This window comes from Chaetodon auriga, chromosome 1 (assembly GCF_051107435.1).
Source record: "Chaetodon auriga isolate fChaAug3 chromosome 1, fChaAug3.hap1, whole genome shotgun sequence".
In the NCBI taxonomy this organism is placed as follows: Eukaryota; Metazoa; Chordata; class Actinopteri; order Chaetodontiformes; family Chaetodontidae; genus Chaetodon; species Chaetodon auriga.
Window position 1 is genome coordinate 33,107,884 of NC_135074.1, and position 16,595 is coordinate 33,124,478.

Genomic DNA, 16,595 nt, shown 5'->3' on the forward strand with positions numbered 1-16,595 from the left:
TCTGAAACAGTCTGATGGGGTCTGAGCCTCAGTGAAAGCCCAAACCAGCCCCTCAGTGCTCTGCTGGGGGGGTTGGGGGGGACTTTGAGCGCGTTGCGGCTTTGCAGCAGGGAGAGTTTTCCTCCTCGTCTTCGTTACTGTTGATGTGCAGTAACAGTGTGCAGTGTTTGTGTCGAGAGGTCTGTCACATGATGTGTCTCTGACAGGACTGACTGTGGGTGGACACATGGTGTTCATCCAGGACATGTGGACCAACTGGAAACTTTGCACACAGCGTCACTTTGATTGATTGAAAATGAACTTTGATTGATTGAAAGTAGGTTACGTGCAGGTAAAAGACGTGTTTATGTTGGACTAATGAACGAGCAGCATGTCTCCCGTTGTGTTGGTTTCCCTTCTTGTGGACAGAAAGCATGAAAACGATGCTGGAAATGTTTTCAGAGGGATGACCGAGCGTCTTCTGGGCTGGTTGTGTTGGGCCTGGTGGGTGTTCCTCTTGTGCCGTGGTTGGGCTGTTTAGACGAGGAGCAGAGTTTTAAAAACAGACTAAATCAAATGTAAGTGCTAATTGGCTCCATATGATTGAAGAGAGCAGCATGCTGTCATTTGGTGTCCCTGAAGGCTCTGTGTTACTTTCCACTTGCAGGACTGTCATTTGGACTTTCAGCGAGCTGCAGGCCTGGACTTGAATCATGACGTCGGACCAGAGGAGCACAGACTGTCCTCTTGTGGAGCATGGTAAGAGACGACTCGCTCTGCTCGTCCCTCTGTGTGTCCTCGCAGCAGCTCCAGTGATGGATGTGATGGTTTGTGTGGCCCGCAGGCTCACCTGGCCTGATGGGTATAAATCACAGGCTAATTGTTGGTGTAGTCAGACAGCAGGACAGCCACAAACAGGGGGTATGATGAGAGGACACACCCGCTCAGACTCTCAGCTTCTCCCTTTCATAAGTCTCACGCTGTCCTCCTGCTCAGTCCTGTCTGCGTCTCGCTCTAATGTGGATATATCAACAGAAGGTGAGCGTCTGTTCAGTCACATAAGCCCTTAAATTTGTGTTGTAATGCGTCTTTTAAGCATTCAGTCACAGCACATCCCAACACGTCCTCTCAGCTCACTGCTGACGCTTCAACCTCAGTGTCAGGTGTGACTTTCAAAACATCACCTGTGACTAAAGCAGGGAGTTCACCTGTGTGATGAAAGGGATGTCGACACCTTTCCTCGATAAGGAAATTAGAAACCTTGATATGCTGCTGAGACGACTTGTTGCTTCACAAGGCCGACATCCAGCTCCATCAGTGTGCTCTGTCCAGTCAGGAGGCAGCACACATACTTTGGGACCTTCTCATTCACTCTGTGGCCGAACGGGCTTCAGGTAGCCAAAGAGACGGTGGTGTGTATTTTCAGTAATAAACAGCTGACAGAGCACACAAAGGTCAGATTTCCTGTCACGCTCTTCTCTTAAAGTTACATGAGAACACACCTGTACTTCATACTGCCAAACAATACTGACAGGTGCTCACACCCCTCTAAGGAAGAGCCTTTTCCTCACTCCAGACTTGGTTTGTTTTACGAAAATCAGAATGAAGTGTGTTAAAGGTTATGTTAAACTTAGAAATGAAAAGAATTTGTGAAGAGGAAACTAAGTCTTTGAGACTGAAATGTTTCCATGCACCCTCAGTATTTAGAGGTGATTCGCCTCCCTCTAAATACTTTGATTTATTGTAAACTTGTTTGTGATAACCTGTTATTTTTTTAACATGTACACTGATTAATGTCAGAGCTGATCTCCTTCCAGACGAACGTGTCCACACAGAGGACATCAGACTGACTGCTCATGCCGTGGTGCTGGTGGCGCTGACGGTCTGTACACTCATTGGTCCTCTGCTGGTGGAGACGAGCTGCTCTCAGTCAAAGATGCTCGGCATTACGCACAGTTAGCTCATTTTCAGCTTGTTCTAGCTGTTGCTGTGTGGAAGGTGACGAGAAGACGCTCGAACATGTTAAGTTTGCTCGATAAACCTCCTTCTGTCTCTTGTTGGAGCATTTTGTCACGCTCATGGACGGACGGGCGGACTGTCAACTTGAGTGGACGTCACCTGAAGGGGTTTCCGTCTCTGGCTGTGTCCTCTCTGCCTATTCACATTTTAATAATCTTTTATCAGTAATCAATCCTCCAGCCGCAGGGCAATGAGGCTTTCCAGCTGGGCGGTCCTGGTCTTTCTGTGGAAACAGAAGCGCAGGCCCTGGACCGGCCCTGGACCAGCCGGCCAAGAATGAAGCTATTCTGTGAGGCTTAGCTGCGGGCCTGGCCCTCGTCCTCATTGGCTGCCTGTGAATTGTGCTGCGAGGTGGAAAACCTGCTCACATTCCTCTGTGATGAGCTGTGCTGTCGCTCAGAGCTCGGCCCGCCCGCCTGCTCTCAGCGCTCAGCAGTAATTTTCCATCAGAGCAGAGCGATGCAGTGTCTGTAGATGTGTTGTCATCCTGTCGATGCCTCCGTCCCCCTCAGCTCACACAGCACCAGTAATTATACAGAGCGAGACACAAACTGGCCCACCAAGGCAGGCTGTTCTGGATAATCACCACTTTCCATTCAGCCAGTGGGAGGCTGAGACTGAGACTGCCTGCTGGACGTCCCGTCCTCGCTGTCCTCGCTGTCCTCGAGCCACATGCGAAAGGTTTCAGATCCTGCTGCCTCAGGCTTCATTAGTTTGTTTGCGCGTGTGCAGTGCTGTGATGTTAGAGAGCTGGAGACAGAAATACACAAAACCTATAAAGAAAGCATGAACATGTGATCTGAAAGAAGTGTTTCACTTCAGACTGTGACAATACAACCAGTGCAAGTAAAGTTTGAAGATTCAGCAACGTGGAAACGGCTCACACCACAGACCTGAGATCAGTGAAGTCAGCGCAAAGTCAGTGAAGTCAGTAATGACTGAAACGAAGGGAAAAGGAGAGCTCTTCACCGCGTTCACACGTTCAGAATAATGCTGCTGCTGAGTGACGGAGTGACGGAGTGACGGAGTGACGGTGTGACGGAGTGACGGTGTGACGGTGTGACGGAGTGACGGTGTGACTGAGTGATGGAGTGACGGTGTGGCGGTGTGATGGAGTGACGGAGTGACGGAGTGACTGAGTGATGGAGTGACGGTGTGACTGAGTGATGGAGTGACGGTGTGACGGAGTGACGGAGTGATGGAGTGACGGTGTGATGGAGTGATGGAGTGATGGAGTGACGGAGTGACGGAGTGATGGAGTGACGGTGTGATGGAGTGACGGAGTGATGGAGTGACGGAGTGACGGTGTGACTGAGTGATGGAGTGACGGTGTGACTGAGTGATGGAGTGACGGAGTGATGGAGTGACGGTGTGATGGAGTGATGGAGTGACGGAGTGACGGTGTGACTGAGTGACGGAGTGACGGTGTGACTGAGTGACGGAGTGACTGTGTGACTGTGTGACGGAGTGACTGTGTGACGGAGTGACGGAGTGACGGTGTGACTGTGTGACTGAGCGACTGAGCGACTGTGTGACTGTGTGACTGAGTGACTGAGTGACGGAGTGAGACCACCGGTATGTTTGAGGACGCGGGCTGGGGTCTGTCTCATTCTGATGGAGTGATGGTGTCTGTGGTTATTGATTTGTAGTTTGTCTGTTTGACTGAGCTGCAGTGCGGCAGCTTTAACTTCAGCTTTAAGTCCTCCATTGGTGATTGTGGTGGACGTGGGGAGGGGACATGTTGGGTCCCTGGAGAATGTGATGAATGGGGGACACTGGATCCCTGACTGGGACGAAGCCCAGGCAGATACCCTGAGAGAGGGAGAAGTCACCCCTCTCTGACCCCCTCACCCCCCCGCCCCAGACCCTTTCTTTACATATTCAGCAGTCTGCTTTGAGGCCCTTGAAGCTGCTGTCAGGCTGAAGTGGCGGTTTAGGGAGCCCTCCAGGGAGACCTGGCGGACACCTCAAAGGTTTGGATTCAAGGCGGATCCACAGAGGCCCCTTCAAGGACAGGGTCCAGAACTAGACTGGTGCTGCTTTGAAGTGTCCAGTTCACCACAACAGAGCAGCAGGACAGAAGAGAGAAGAAGACATTTTAATGCTCCGGGAGACGCAATGTCTTTGTACGTCCAAAAGAAAAGATGCTGGAGGAGTCAGACCGTTCAGTTTGAGACTAAACTGGACTGAAGAAGAACAAAGGTCTCGTGCTTGTTGGACAAACACAGGAGGAAGTAAGCAAAAGTCTAAGTGTTTGCATTTTGGAACATAAAACTGAAATCTAAAAAAACTGCTCAGGCCATCAGCAAGAATGCATGATGGGTAATGTGGGCCATTTTGAAGGTGTAGCTACAGCAAGACAAGATTTTAAGTTGTCCAACCATTGCACTGCTGTTTGTGGTGTACGTGTGCACAGCCCTCTGTCAGCCAGTGTTTTTCTAAAACACATCATTACATACAGTAATACCTCGTACTCATTGAGTGTGAAGCCTTGTTTTGATCCAAAAACACTTTCAAACATTTAGATGTTCCATGAGGCCAAAGTCTGATTTTATCATTAGCACGAAGTTGAAGCTAACAGTCCTGCAGAGCGCGTGAGACATACTGTGAAACTGTGCTCTAGGCTAAGCTGACATAACCATTGTTTACTTGATGTGTGCATGAATTGCTAGCTAGCTAGCATAGCATAATACTGCCTTGAGTGGATAAATGAAGCTAATCCATCCAGACTCCAGATCCATGCGGTGTGGCTAAGGCACACCTGTCGGCTAACTTTAGCTTGCATGCTTGCTGATATTATCGCAAGTTAAACAGTGTTTAAGTAGATATGTTAGTTAGTTAACTATCCAAATGACTTCATCAGCTAACGTGAGCCATCCTGATCAGGTGTTCTCACCCACTGCAGACAGAGGCTGAAGTACTCAGTGTGAATACTTTGACTGGCTGCTGCCAACCATTAATAGTTTCTAAAATGATGTTTGATGTAGTGAAATTTGTGTGGTTATGATTTTTAGGCCTCGTGGGGAAAGAAAAAAGATTGTTTTAAGCAGAAACATATTTTCAGGAATGATGTGGTTATTTTCAAGTTGGTGATCAGCTGTTTTTGAAACTTTCAGTGAGCTTTCAGAAGCTTTTGGTAAGAAATTCAGACGTCACATCCCATAAGCTTATTAGCGAGTAGCTCACAGCCAGCTGTGGTGCAGGTGTACTCAGGGACCAGCAGGATTATTGGACTCGCTGCAGGTTCTTTAAACAAAGGCAGAGGTAGATGAAGACTTTGACATCTTTAGCAGTATGTCTGCCTAAACTGCAGTTATGTGCAACGAATGAAAATCCCCCAAAAAGACCTGAAAGACCTTCAGCTGGACACAGAAAGCCTTCACGAGCTGTGGTAGTCGACAGAGGGCTGTCACTGAACCCTGACCATGCACGGAGCCCAAACCTTTACTCCTGGACTTTGTCCTTCTTTTATTATTTTGAAACTGTAAAAGATGGAAATAAAAATCAAACGTGTTTAAAATGTTGAATAAACGTCATGTTTATCATGACATGTCTGACATGTTTAACTTCATGCTCTTTGGAGATAAACTCATTTTACTCTCTGAACACATTTTTCCCCCAAAGTCCTGCCTGCTGTCGTCTGTTTGCAGAGTTAATGTTGTATCTGCTCATACTAAGTGGCACACAGTCCCCCACCATCAGTGACCTTTGACCTTAGAGGGTGGCCACAGAGGCACTCTGAGGGGTCTCTGGAGAGAAGACGTGAGGCAGAATCAGAATGAATGAATAATAAGCAGCGTCGCACAGGGAGCGTCGAAAATGTGTGTGTGTGGGGGGGGGGGGGGCAGGCAGGCACAGGACTCAGCTGTGCTTCAGGACACTCAGAGCTAACACAAAGCTAAACGCTTCACAGTCACCAACGACACATCAGCTCTCAATCCACACGATGAAATGATCACGTCTACGATGGTCTGAGCCTGGACCTGAACCCTGAGTTTGTTAGAGAAAACCTGCCAGCCAGCAGGTGAGCTCAACAGACAAGTTGTCAGGTTTCTCACCTGTGGAATCCACCTCAGGTCACTGACACTCAGCAGAGTCCAGCTCATTACAGCACGTGTCGCTGCTGCAGAGGCAGTCGATGAACCTGGTCTGTCTACACTGCTCAGGTGATGATGATGATGATGATGATGGCAGCGGGTCAGTGGACCTGTTCAGCCTCAGTACTGCTGTTGTTGTATGGCGAGCATGTCAAACTTATTCCACAAAGGGCCGTGTGGCTGCAGGTTTTTCCTCCAACCAATCAAGAGCACGCAGTCTGACCAATCAGCTGTCTGAAGACTGAGATCAGCTGATGAAATGAGTCAAGTCTGGTGTGCTGCTGCTTGGTTGGAAAGAAAACCTTCAGCCACTCGGCCCTTTGTGGAATAGGTTTGACATATGTGTTGTATGGCATCCTTCTCTCCGTCTGTCTGTGAGGAGGTTTTGGTTCCTGGTTCAGGACCTGGTGGGCGGTGCTGAGCTTGTGGTACCTGCTCCTGGTTCGTTTAGGCCTCATGGAGGTGACTTGTTTCCTGTCCTTTGCTTTTGCTTGTTAATCTCGTCTCCCTCTCAGGCCTACAGGTAGATGGTAAATGACATGATTATTATTTTATAGATTTCCCATCGACCTCCATGGTGTTAGCCACCAGCAGAGCAGCTGTGAACAGTGCTGGGTTGAGTGCTGCGTGTTCGAGGCTGGCTCACTGATGTACTGATCAAATCATGGTTAAGTTACACATCATTGTTTTTGGGTTGTAATGGGCTGGTGGTCTAAACACGACCTGTAACAGGAGCAGTGACTGATTCTCACCTTTAACACTTTAAAATGTCCAGTCACTGACTGCAAGCTGCAGTATCCTCTGAGTGAATGAATGAATGAATGAACGAATGAATGAGTGGGTGCAGAGCTACATTCAGGCATCCATGCTGGCTTTAAAGGACGTTGGCAGGGAAATGTAAACTCTTGTCACTGCCTGTGATTCATGTCAGCGTGAGCTTTGTGCTGCAGGAATGTGTGGATGGAGCCAAACGGAGCGTGAAGGTGGAGCTTTTTCAGAGGACGGCGTGGAGCTCCTCCATCAGCCCCCGCAGCTCTGAGGACCGAGCCAGCGCTGGATGGACGCATGATTAATGAGTGCTGGCCGCAGAGCCGCTGTGGCTTTTTGTTCAGTGAATTACGAGCGTGAAACTAAACAAAATGACACGACGTTAACAAGCCTGGAAGTCTGCACCGCCAGGGTCTCACAGGCTGCAGTATTTTCACTCTTTATCACTGCTGTGCGCTCAGGTCCAAAGAGTCAGTGTGAGCACGTCCACAAGGACAGCTTTACTCCATCAGGAGACAACAGTGAGGTGACACGAGTCATCAGGGTAGATTCATCGATCACAGAGAGGATCAACGGTCAGTCCTGATCTTTAACTCAGTATTTATTTGATGTCACGTCAGACAGCAGAATCAGCAGTTACAGATTCACTCATTCATTCTTTCAGGTCCACATGGGGGACGTGCGTCCCTCTTCAGTGTGTTTCATTCATTCATTCAGTCATGTCCACCTGGGGGACGTGCATCCCTCTTCAGTGTGTTTCATTCATTCATTCAGTCATGTCCCCCTGGGGGACGTGCGTCCCTCTTCAGTGTGTTTCATTCATTCATTCAGTCATGTCCCCCTGGGGGACGTGCGTCCCTCTTCAGTGTGTTTCATTCATTCATTGATTCATTCAGTCATGTCCCCTGGGGGACGTGCGTCCCTCTTCAGTGTGTTTCATTCATTCATTCATTGATTCATTCAGTCATGTCCCCTGGGGGACATGCGTCCCTCTTCAGTGTGTTTCATTCATTCATTCATGGATTCATTCAGTCATGTCCCCTGGGGGACGTGCGTCCCTCTTCAGTGTGTATCATTCATTCATTCATTCATTCATTGATTCATTCAGTCATGTCCCCTGGGGGACATGCGTTCCTCTTCAGCGTGTTTCATTCATTCATTCATTCATTCATTCAGTCATGTCCCCTGGGGGACGTGCGTCCCTCTTCAGTGTGTTTCATTCATTCATTCATTGATTCATTCAGTCATGTCCCCTGGGGGACGTGCGTCCCTCTTCAGTGTGTTTCATTCATTCATTCATTCATTCATTCATTCAGTCATGTTCCCTGGGGGACATGCGTTCCTCTTCAGTGTGTTTCATTCATTCATTCATTCAGTCATTCAGTCATGTCCCCTGGGGGACGTGCGTCCCTCTTCAGTGTGTTTCATTCATTCATTCATTGATTCATTCAGTCATGTCCCCTGGGGGACGTGCATCCCTCTTCAGTGTGTTTCATTCATTCATTCATTCATTCAGTCATGTTCCCTGGGGGACATGCGTTCCTCTTCAGTGTGTTTCATTCATTCATTCATTCAGTCATTCAGTCATGTCCCCTGGGGGACGTGCGTCCCTCTTCAGTGTGTTTCATTCATGGATTCATTCAGTCATTCAGTCATGTCCCCTGGGGGACGTGCGTCCCTCTTCAGTGTGTTTCAGCTCTGTTTTGGTCTCTTTATCAGCTCAGAGCTCCAGTTAGTGTCAGACTGTGTTTATTGAGTAAAACCAAAACTAGGAGCTAAAGGAGGCTGAAAAGCTGCGTCAGCTGCACAGATTACAGATTACAGATTACAGAGAGCAGAGACACTTTAACAGCGCTCACATCATGTGACCCGATCAGAGAGTATTGATCAGTGCAGCTTGAACTGTGGAGCTCTGACTGAGTTCACAGCTTTTCTTCTTCTGCGCTATTTAAAGGTTCGATCCACCATCCAGAGAATGTCCTGATACCTCCTGCCAGCTCTGTTTGTGTGTGCGTGCGTGCGTGCGTGCGTGCGTGCGTGCGTGTGTGCGTGCTGTGAACAGCTGTTCTCTCACTCTGCCGTACCTCCACCCTCTGCTGTGGGTGGAGCTGTCTCAGGCTGCAGGCTGATATGTGGAGCTGCAGCCTCTCTGTGAACACATGCTGCTGTTTGTTCTCTCCCTGCTGGAGCTCTGCTGTCTGTCTGAACTCTGCTGACGCTCCAGGGGAGCTCTCCTCCTCCTCCTCCTCCTCCTCCTCCTCCTCCCGCCGGAGCTCCTCGGTGTTCCGTAGTTTTGGCCTTTCTGTCTTTGCCGTGTTCGGTCGGTCCAGGTCTCTTCTGTCGTTGTCTGCTTTCAGTTTGGATTACACCACTTTTGTCCTGAGAGGAGCTGAGTGGGAGTCGTATCTCAGAGGGTAAGTGTGCTGCTGGCTCAGCCGGCCTCCTCCTTCTCCTCTTTCTCCTCCTCCTCCTCCTTCTGATTGTTTAGCTGCAAGTTTATCTGTATACGGTGACACTGCAGCTGGTTCAGGATGAGAAAATGTTCTTTAATGTTTCTCAATATAAAACACTAAGAAGTCCAACTTCATCAGTCTTAATCTTCATCTTAGTGTTTGCAGGATGTCTTTGAGTCCTGGAAAAGTCTCAAAGTATAAAATCTAACAGATAAATAATGTAATATACAATATAAAAATCATTTAGTTTGGTGTTTTATTGCGGCGTTTTGTGTCTTTTTGTGTCTAGAATGTGTGCTGTCACTGCTTTCATGACTTATTTTCTGTCATTAAAGCGTCTTAAAAAGTCTTCAGGTTGATGTGTCTTTGCTCTGTGCAGCCAAAGGACAGAGAAGACACACGCTGTTGAATTTGCACGTCAATGCATTTGTTTCCAAGCTGGGGTTCAGGGACCTGAAGGACTCCTTTGAACATGATTCACTGGTCCTGGAATTCCTGGAATGTCAGGAGATATTTCAGAGGTGTTTTGTAGACATTGGTGGATGTTTGAGGTGTGGAGCTGCACACAGGAATGAATCCCTGATTTCACACTGTGTTACAGTCTGGAGCTTTTCTGACATTCAGTAGCTATTACGTCTAGGTCTAGATCTGGGTCTAGATCTAGGTCTAGGTCTAGGTCTAGATGTTAAAAGCTGAAGTTTGATGTGTGATTTGAACTGTATCCGGCTGAAATGTTCACGTGTGTGTTTTTAGAAGTGTGTGTTTGCGCTGAAGTTGTTCAGAGTAATGATCAGACAGCGTTTGCAGTCTGAGGCCTGCAGGGCCAGAAACTGGATCCACAGTCTGATGGTGGAGCCAGGGTGGAGCCAGGGTGGAGCCCGCTCACGCCCTGTTATTTTTGGTGACTTTTTAAGGTGGACGTTCAGGTTTGTTTGGCGTGTTGGTGTTGTGAGTCCAGAGCTTGTGAACTGATGGTGAAATCCCACTTTGTGACCTTTGATAAATGTGTTTTCTAGATACTTCGTTGTCAGTTTACCGTCCTCTGTGCGTCTGGGCCTTTGCAGCTTTGGTAGTCCTGGATGTTTCTGCTCATCGTGTCAGTGACTGATGGACGTCTGCAGCTCTGACTGTGGTGAATTACTTCAGTTTTCATGCTAGTTTTAGTCAGTTACCGTGTTTCCAGCAGTGGATGTTTATGCACATTCAGACGGATCAAAGTAAAATAACATTAAATGGAGTTTCGTGTAGTTTTACACTCGGTGGAGGCCGTTTCTGCTTTGAATGAGGTGACGTGAATAATGGGACACCGTCGCTCCTCTGAAGGGGACAGGATCTCCTCGTGGTTAAATAATAATATATAAACATAATAGAGAATCTGTGGAGCAGCAGAGAAAACGGTTCACTGTGGTCTTACAAAGAAGCCACGACTGTCTGTGACAAAGCAACACGTCTGACAGGACAGGATGACTTTTCTGAGACGATCACAGAGAAAAGTCCTGAAGAAACCAAGCCGACAGTGATGAAGTCACTGACTTCAGGCCGATGTCTAACCTTCATTCATCAGAGAGATTCTGCAAAGCTGCTTTCAGAGCTAACGAGCTCTTTTCTTAAAGAAAATGACATGAGGATGACGTCAGAACAAACAGCTCTGAAACTGATCTGAATCATCAACTCTGATGTAAGAAGCTCTCAGTCTGTCCTGTTGGACCTCAGAGCAGCGTTTGATGCGATTGATCACATGTCTGATCAGTGGTCTTGAACAGTTGTTGGACTTTGAGTGTTAAACTGGTTTCAAACAAACATCAAAGGTACAGAGTTGGACGTCAGTCTTGGAGATCATGCGTCTGACAAACGTGACGTCAGTTTGAGGTGGCAGGGAGCTGATCGGTCCATTACCGTTGTCACTCTACATGCTGCCACTGGGTGGCGTCATTACAGAGCACAAAGTGTGTTTCTATGCAGACGACACACGACTGAACGTCTGCGCTGAAGCAGATGATGCTGCAGCTGCAGACTCCATCACTGACCGTCTGTTCATCAATAAATCAATGGATGACAAAGAATTTCTTCAAGTGAAATGATACAAACTGAAATCTTTCTAGTCTGTCTGAAACAAAGAGAGAAATGCTGTTTGATAATCTGAGATTAACTCTGGATTAAATCTGAGCTTTCAGTCTCCAAGTCTCACATCAACAAGGTGACCAAAACTTCATTTTCACCTCAGAAACAGCTGAAGAACGACCATTTCTAAACCAACAGATGCCGAAAAACTGATTCACTGATGAGATGGAAACACCTTTTACACACACACGCACACACACACACGCGCGCGCACACACACACACACACACACACACACACACACACACACACACACAGTCTCTGTCTGTCTGAGGTGTTTAAAAAATGTGAACAGAGTAATTAGCTCGAGACTACATACCTGCTGCAGGTGGCTACCTGCCTGTGTGTGTGTGTGTGTGTGTGTGTGTGTGTGTGTGTGTGTGTGTGTGTATTTATTTGAGCCCCTCGGTGCAGTAATGTCCTCTGTGGTGAATGTCGGTCGATCAGTTTGATCAGTCTGATCAGTTTGTCTGTGTAATCTCTAATCGTCCTTTAACCTAAAGTTGTTGTCTAGTTTCAACATGTAATCTGCTTGACGAGCGTCTGCTAAAGTCTTCACGTTAATATTTAGTAAACCACGCAGTCATACTTCAGTGTGCCGTTCACAGCCACAGACACACATGAAAAGACACGCTGAGAGACAATGAATGAATGAAAATTCTTCCCTGGATCAATGAAATTCATGAGTTCATGGTGACGCTGTTCCAGGCTGTTCCAGAGACGGGCTGACGTTACTGAGTGAAGGTTGCTGGCTAACGTTAGCCTCTGAACGTGAAGTCAGACGCTGCCTGAGCTGAGCGTCTGCACGAGGCTCTGGATGGACCGTGGTGGACTGTCGTCCTCACGCAGGCTCGTGTTTCTGGTTCATGTTTGTGGAGAAACACTCATCTACTTCAACTCCTTCACTGTGGGCGCGTCCCGAGTGTGAAGGCGAGCGTGGGGTCAAAGGACAGACATCTCAGTCTGAGTTTTACATCATCAAAATGTTGAATCCATTTTCTGTCATGACGGTGTGAGGCCCCCCCCCCCAGTGGACAGTGCAGTGGACTGTAATGAGACACTGGAGACCTTCACCTCAGCCCCTGCTCCCATTAATGAGGGACAAGTCCACAGCTTTCCTTAGTCATGACTTGGATTGAAGTGTAACTGAAGCTCCGAGGGTCTGAGAGGGTCTGAGAGGGTCTGAGAGGTGGAGTGTGTCCACTTTATGCAGCTCTGAAGATGACCCCCCCCCCCCCCCCAAAACCAAACACAGGTCCAGGCCTACAGACGTGGCTCCACAGCGCCTCCAGTGGTCAAAGACAGACAGAAAAGCTGTGCGCTGACGTCAGCGTCAGGTGCTGAGGATCCTCTCTGGACAGACAGAACGAGAACATCCGTCACTGTTCCATGGAGATTTTCTTGTTCTCTTGTTCTTCTTCTTGTCTCAGTTTGGTCCTCATGAAAGGCGTTTTATTTATTTTGTCTTTATTTTTTGTTTTGAAGGGACATAAATGAGCAGCTCAGCTCAGTCTGTCCCGGCTCATCTGTCTCTTGTCCACTTTGACCACAAACGTGTCCTTCACTCACTTTCTCCAGCAGAACATCTCCCCGTGTGGCCACGCCGTCCGGCACGACCTCGCCATCTGCCCGTGTGGTTTCACAGTTTGTTGAAGTGATGATAGTGTGTGTGTGTGTGTGTGTGTGTGTGTGTGTGTGTGTGTGTGTGTGTGTGTGTGTGTAGCGTAGTTTCTTGTGTTCAGTCAGCGTTGACGCTCTGAAAAAACCTTTTTTTTTTGCCGGTTTGTGAATTTTCGTCCTTCCACAGTTTCTCAGCCGTTGAGATGAAGTTCTGTGTTCCTGTCGGTGGAACCCGTCGCTCTGACCGACGTTCTGCTTCTGCTGCTGTCAGAAGGCAGAAATTGACTTCATGTGTCTGAAGGAGCTGAAACCATCCACCAATAAGTTCAGAGGAAAGTAATCTGCAAAGATTTCAGTAATTGATTCCTCCCTCATTCTCACCTGTCGCTCGTCTGCTTCGTCTCACCTGATTGGTGTGGATTGTTTAATGACATGGAGCACCTCGGGTGAATGATGAAGAGATGGATGGATGATCATGATGTGAGTGAGGGCCAGTACCTGATCCACGCCGCCTCTCACCTCAGGTGTTTCCTCCTCCCACCACACCAAAGTCCTCTTCAGGGGTCAAAGGTCGCCTCAGGAGCGCAGACGGGACAGATTTATCAGGCAGGTGTGAAGAATCACGGTGTCTTGACGTCCGTGAAGGTGATCAGTGTTCAGTCCCAGTTAAACCAGTCTGTGGTCGTTAGAAATGAGTGACATCGCCGACAGGAAGTCGTCCGGTGTCTTGATGACCAGCAGTCTCAGAGCCCTGAGGTGGTCTGGGATCAGGAGAACAGGACTTCTCTGTGCTGTAAAAAGCCTCACAGGAAGCAGAGACACCCAGCAGAGCCCCCAGTGTTCCCATTAAACCTTTGACAGGGAGGGGAGCGGCGAGGAGGACCATTTAATCCAACATGTCACTTCTTTACAGCCGCGGTCTTTGTGACGCTGCCAGCTTATTGCAGCTCCTGGAGACGACTGACTGTCTCCCAGCAGCACCCTGGAAACCAGTACAAACCCAAACTACAGCGCTGGTTTGAGTGGTGCTGCTGGATGATCTCTCTGTTTTATGATTGGTCCAGTTTTAGTGGACGTTTTGAGCTTGTGTTCAGACAGCATGTGGGACAGAAGACAGACGTGAGAACAGTTCTGTAGAAACTGGTTCTTTGTTCGCTTCGACTGGAGGATGAAACAATTGAACTCTGGCCGTCAGACGTCCCTCCAGGACGTCCTCAATGCTTGAAGCGTTTTGCAGCTTCTTCTCTTCACTGTCCTCTGTCTGTCCTCTGTCCTTGTCCTGAAGGAGATGGCTGGAGAGCAACTGAAGTCCGGATCAGACTATGAGCTGAACAGATGGTTACTGTCCACACATGTCCACTCTGTGTTTTTGAGTGAAGCTGCTGCTGTTTGTCACACATCTGGAAAGGTCTCATTTCGTCCATGAGGACACGGCTGACCAACTTCTGTCCCACCTGTGATGGAGGCTCTGTGCAGCTGGTGGATGAACGTTCATCCCTGGTCTGCTGTCCTGCGTGGCTCCAGGTCTTCGGCCTCCCGTCAGGAGGTCTTGGTCTCATATGTGACACAGTCAGGACCGCTGCCGTCTGTGGACCTGGGGTCTTTTTAGTGACGTCCCCTCACTGTCAGTCTGCAGGCGATGCAGCAGTTCGACTGCGTGGAATCAATGAAGGCACCATGTTTTTCTTTGACCTGTGATGGACTCAGTGCCATCAACAGGAGACAGGAGACACACAAACCAACAGTAAACTGGCCCAGTCCAGACTCCTGTGACTGTCGGCTCGTGTCCTTCAGCAGAGCTCAGCATGGACTGGCAGTGGGCTGAATCCAGATCAGTCCAGGTCCCTGTTCCCAGTCAGGAAGCTGTCAGTGGACTCTGGTTTCAGCAGAAGTCTGTCTCTTCATGCTTCACACTGCCGGTGTGTTCGGCTCCATCGGTCACACTGCACATCAGCACATCTGTGTGGATGTTCATGGTCACCCCATGGTTCTTCATGCCGGTTCCCTCCAGCGCCACCGTCAGGACAAAGGTGGTTTGATTCGTTCCATCGTCTCTCATGAAGTGATTCATTGGCCAGAACGTCAACCAGTGAAGAAAGTTTTAGAACAGATTCACTTCCTGTTAGACAGAATGCTGCCAGCAGAGAGAGACAGAGAGGAGGAGGAGGAGGAGGAGGATCCACAGGAGAATGACTGACAGCCACGGGGGGCGGGGCTTAACATGTGAGCGGCTCCACTGCTACAGCAGAATCAGAGCTGAAGGGACGAGAGACACTCACACACCACAGAGGGAGAGAGAGAGAGAGAGAGAAAATGATCTTAAACTGGAATAAAGAGCAGACGAAACACTGCATACAGCATGGTAAGAACACACACACACACACACACACACACACACACACACACACACAGGGTAGCTTCTTTACGACTGTAGCCTTAGCACATGTGCTGTGTGTGTGTGTGTGTGTGTGTGTGTGCTGAAGCCAGGTTTTTGGGTGGGGGAGGGGCTGCAGGGGGTGTAGGGTTTCCACCAAGGTGTATTCTTCAAGCATTTGTCCTGGTGTGTGTGTGTGTGTGTGTGTGTGTGTGTGTGTGTGTGTGTTCAGACTGTTTCTGAGTTTCTCTTCATCCTGAAAGGGAAACAGCTGACTCACAGTGAAACAAACAACGACAACAAACGACAACAGTAAAGAAAAACATGTTGAGACTCAATGAGACAGACCTTCTGTGGTGTGAGTGGTTTTAATGGTGTCTCCGTCTCTGCCGTCTCTGCCGTCTCTGCCGTCTCTGCCGTCTGCCCAAACTGTTCAAACCCACAGTATATTTGACAGTCCAGCTCAGATCAGCTGTTTTCAGGTGTTTTCAGCTGTTTTCAGGTGTGTTCAGGTGTGTTCAGGTGGGTTTGGGGGAAATGTGTGAAATGATGCAGCAGCTCTGAAAACACTGACGGAGCTGAGCAGCTCGGTGCTGCAGATGGTGGAGTCAGGACTAGAGTAGACTGAATTTGGGACTTTGCTGCAGTATTTTTACACAGTGATGATTCCTGTACGTGTTGTCTCGGTCCTGCTGTGATGATCTGGACGGTAAAGACACAGAGCCAATGAGAGCTGCTGGTCTGGACTGTCTTCTGTTCTCTCATGACCACTGATGGTTTAATCTGAGCTGGTCTGACTTCTGTCCACGTGGCCTCAGCTCCCTCCAGCTGTGACAGCGGCCTGCTCGCCTGTCGGTTGCTGTGTGGATGCAGTCTGACGGCAGGACGTTCAGATCTGACGATGTGTGGAGTCTTTCAGGTTGACGCTTCATGTGTGGATGGATGCAGACGAGGGTGACGCAGAGAGGAAGCTGATGGTGTCTGAACGATGTGCAGGGAGACCTGAACGTTTCAGCTTTGACCTGTCCTGCTTACCGTAGCTGTGCAGAGAGGGCCTCATGTTTGGTGACAGAGGACACCTCCTGTCCACCTCCTGTCCACCTCCTGTCCACCTCCTGTGTTCAGAGAACAGTGAAAATACTGCAGTACACTAACACACGTGAA

General features: G+C 48.7%; 1 protein-coding gene across 2 annotated transcripts in view; it reads left to right on the forward strand.

Moving 5' to 3' along the window:
- Nucleotides 1-731: 731 nt before the first annotated feature.
- Nucleotides 732-16,595, forward strand: part of plekhg4 (pleckstrin homology domain containing, family G (with RhoGef domain) member 4) — a 47,885-nt gene continuing 32,021 nt past the window's right edge. The window contains exon 1 of one of the 2 annotated variants that reach the window (XM_076735997.1): nt 732-738. In XM_076735997.1, the coding sequence (XP_076592112.1) occupies nt 736-738 (3 nt within the window). In that variant the 5' untranslated portion in view covers nt 732-735. Of the gene's footprint in view, nt 739-15,331; nt 15,420-16,595 lie in introns of those variants that run through there. The other variant, XM_076735989.1, reaches the window with a different exon arrangement.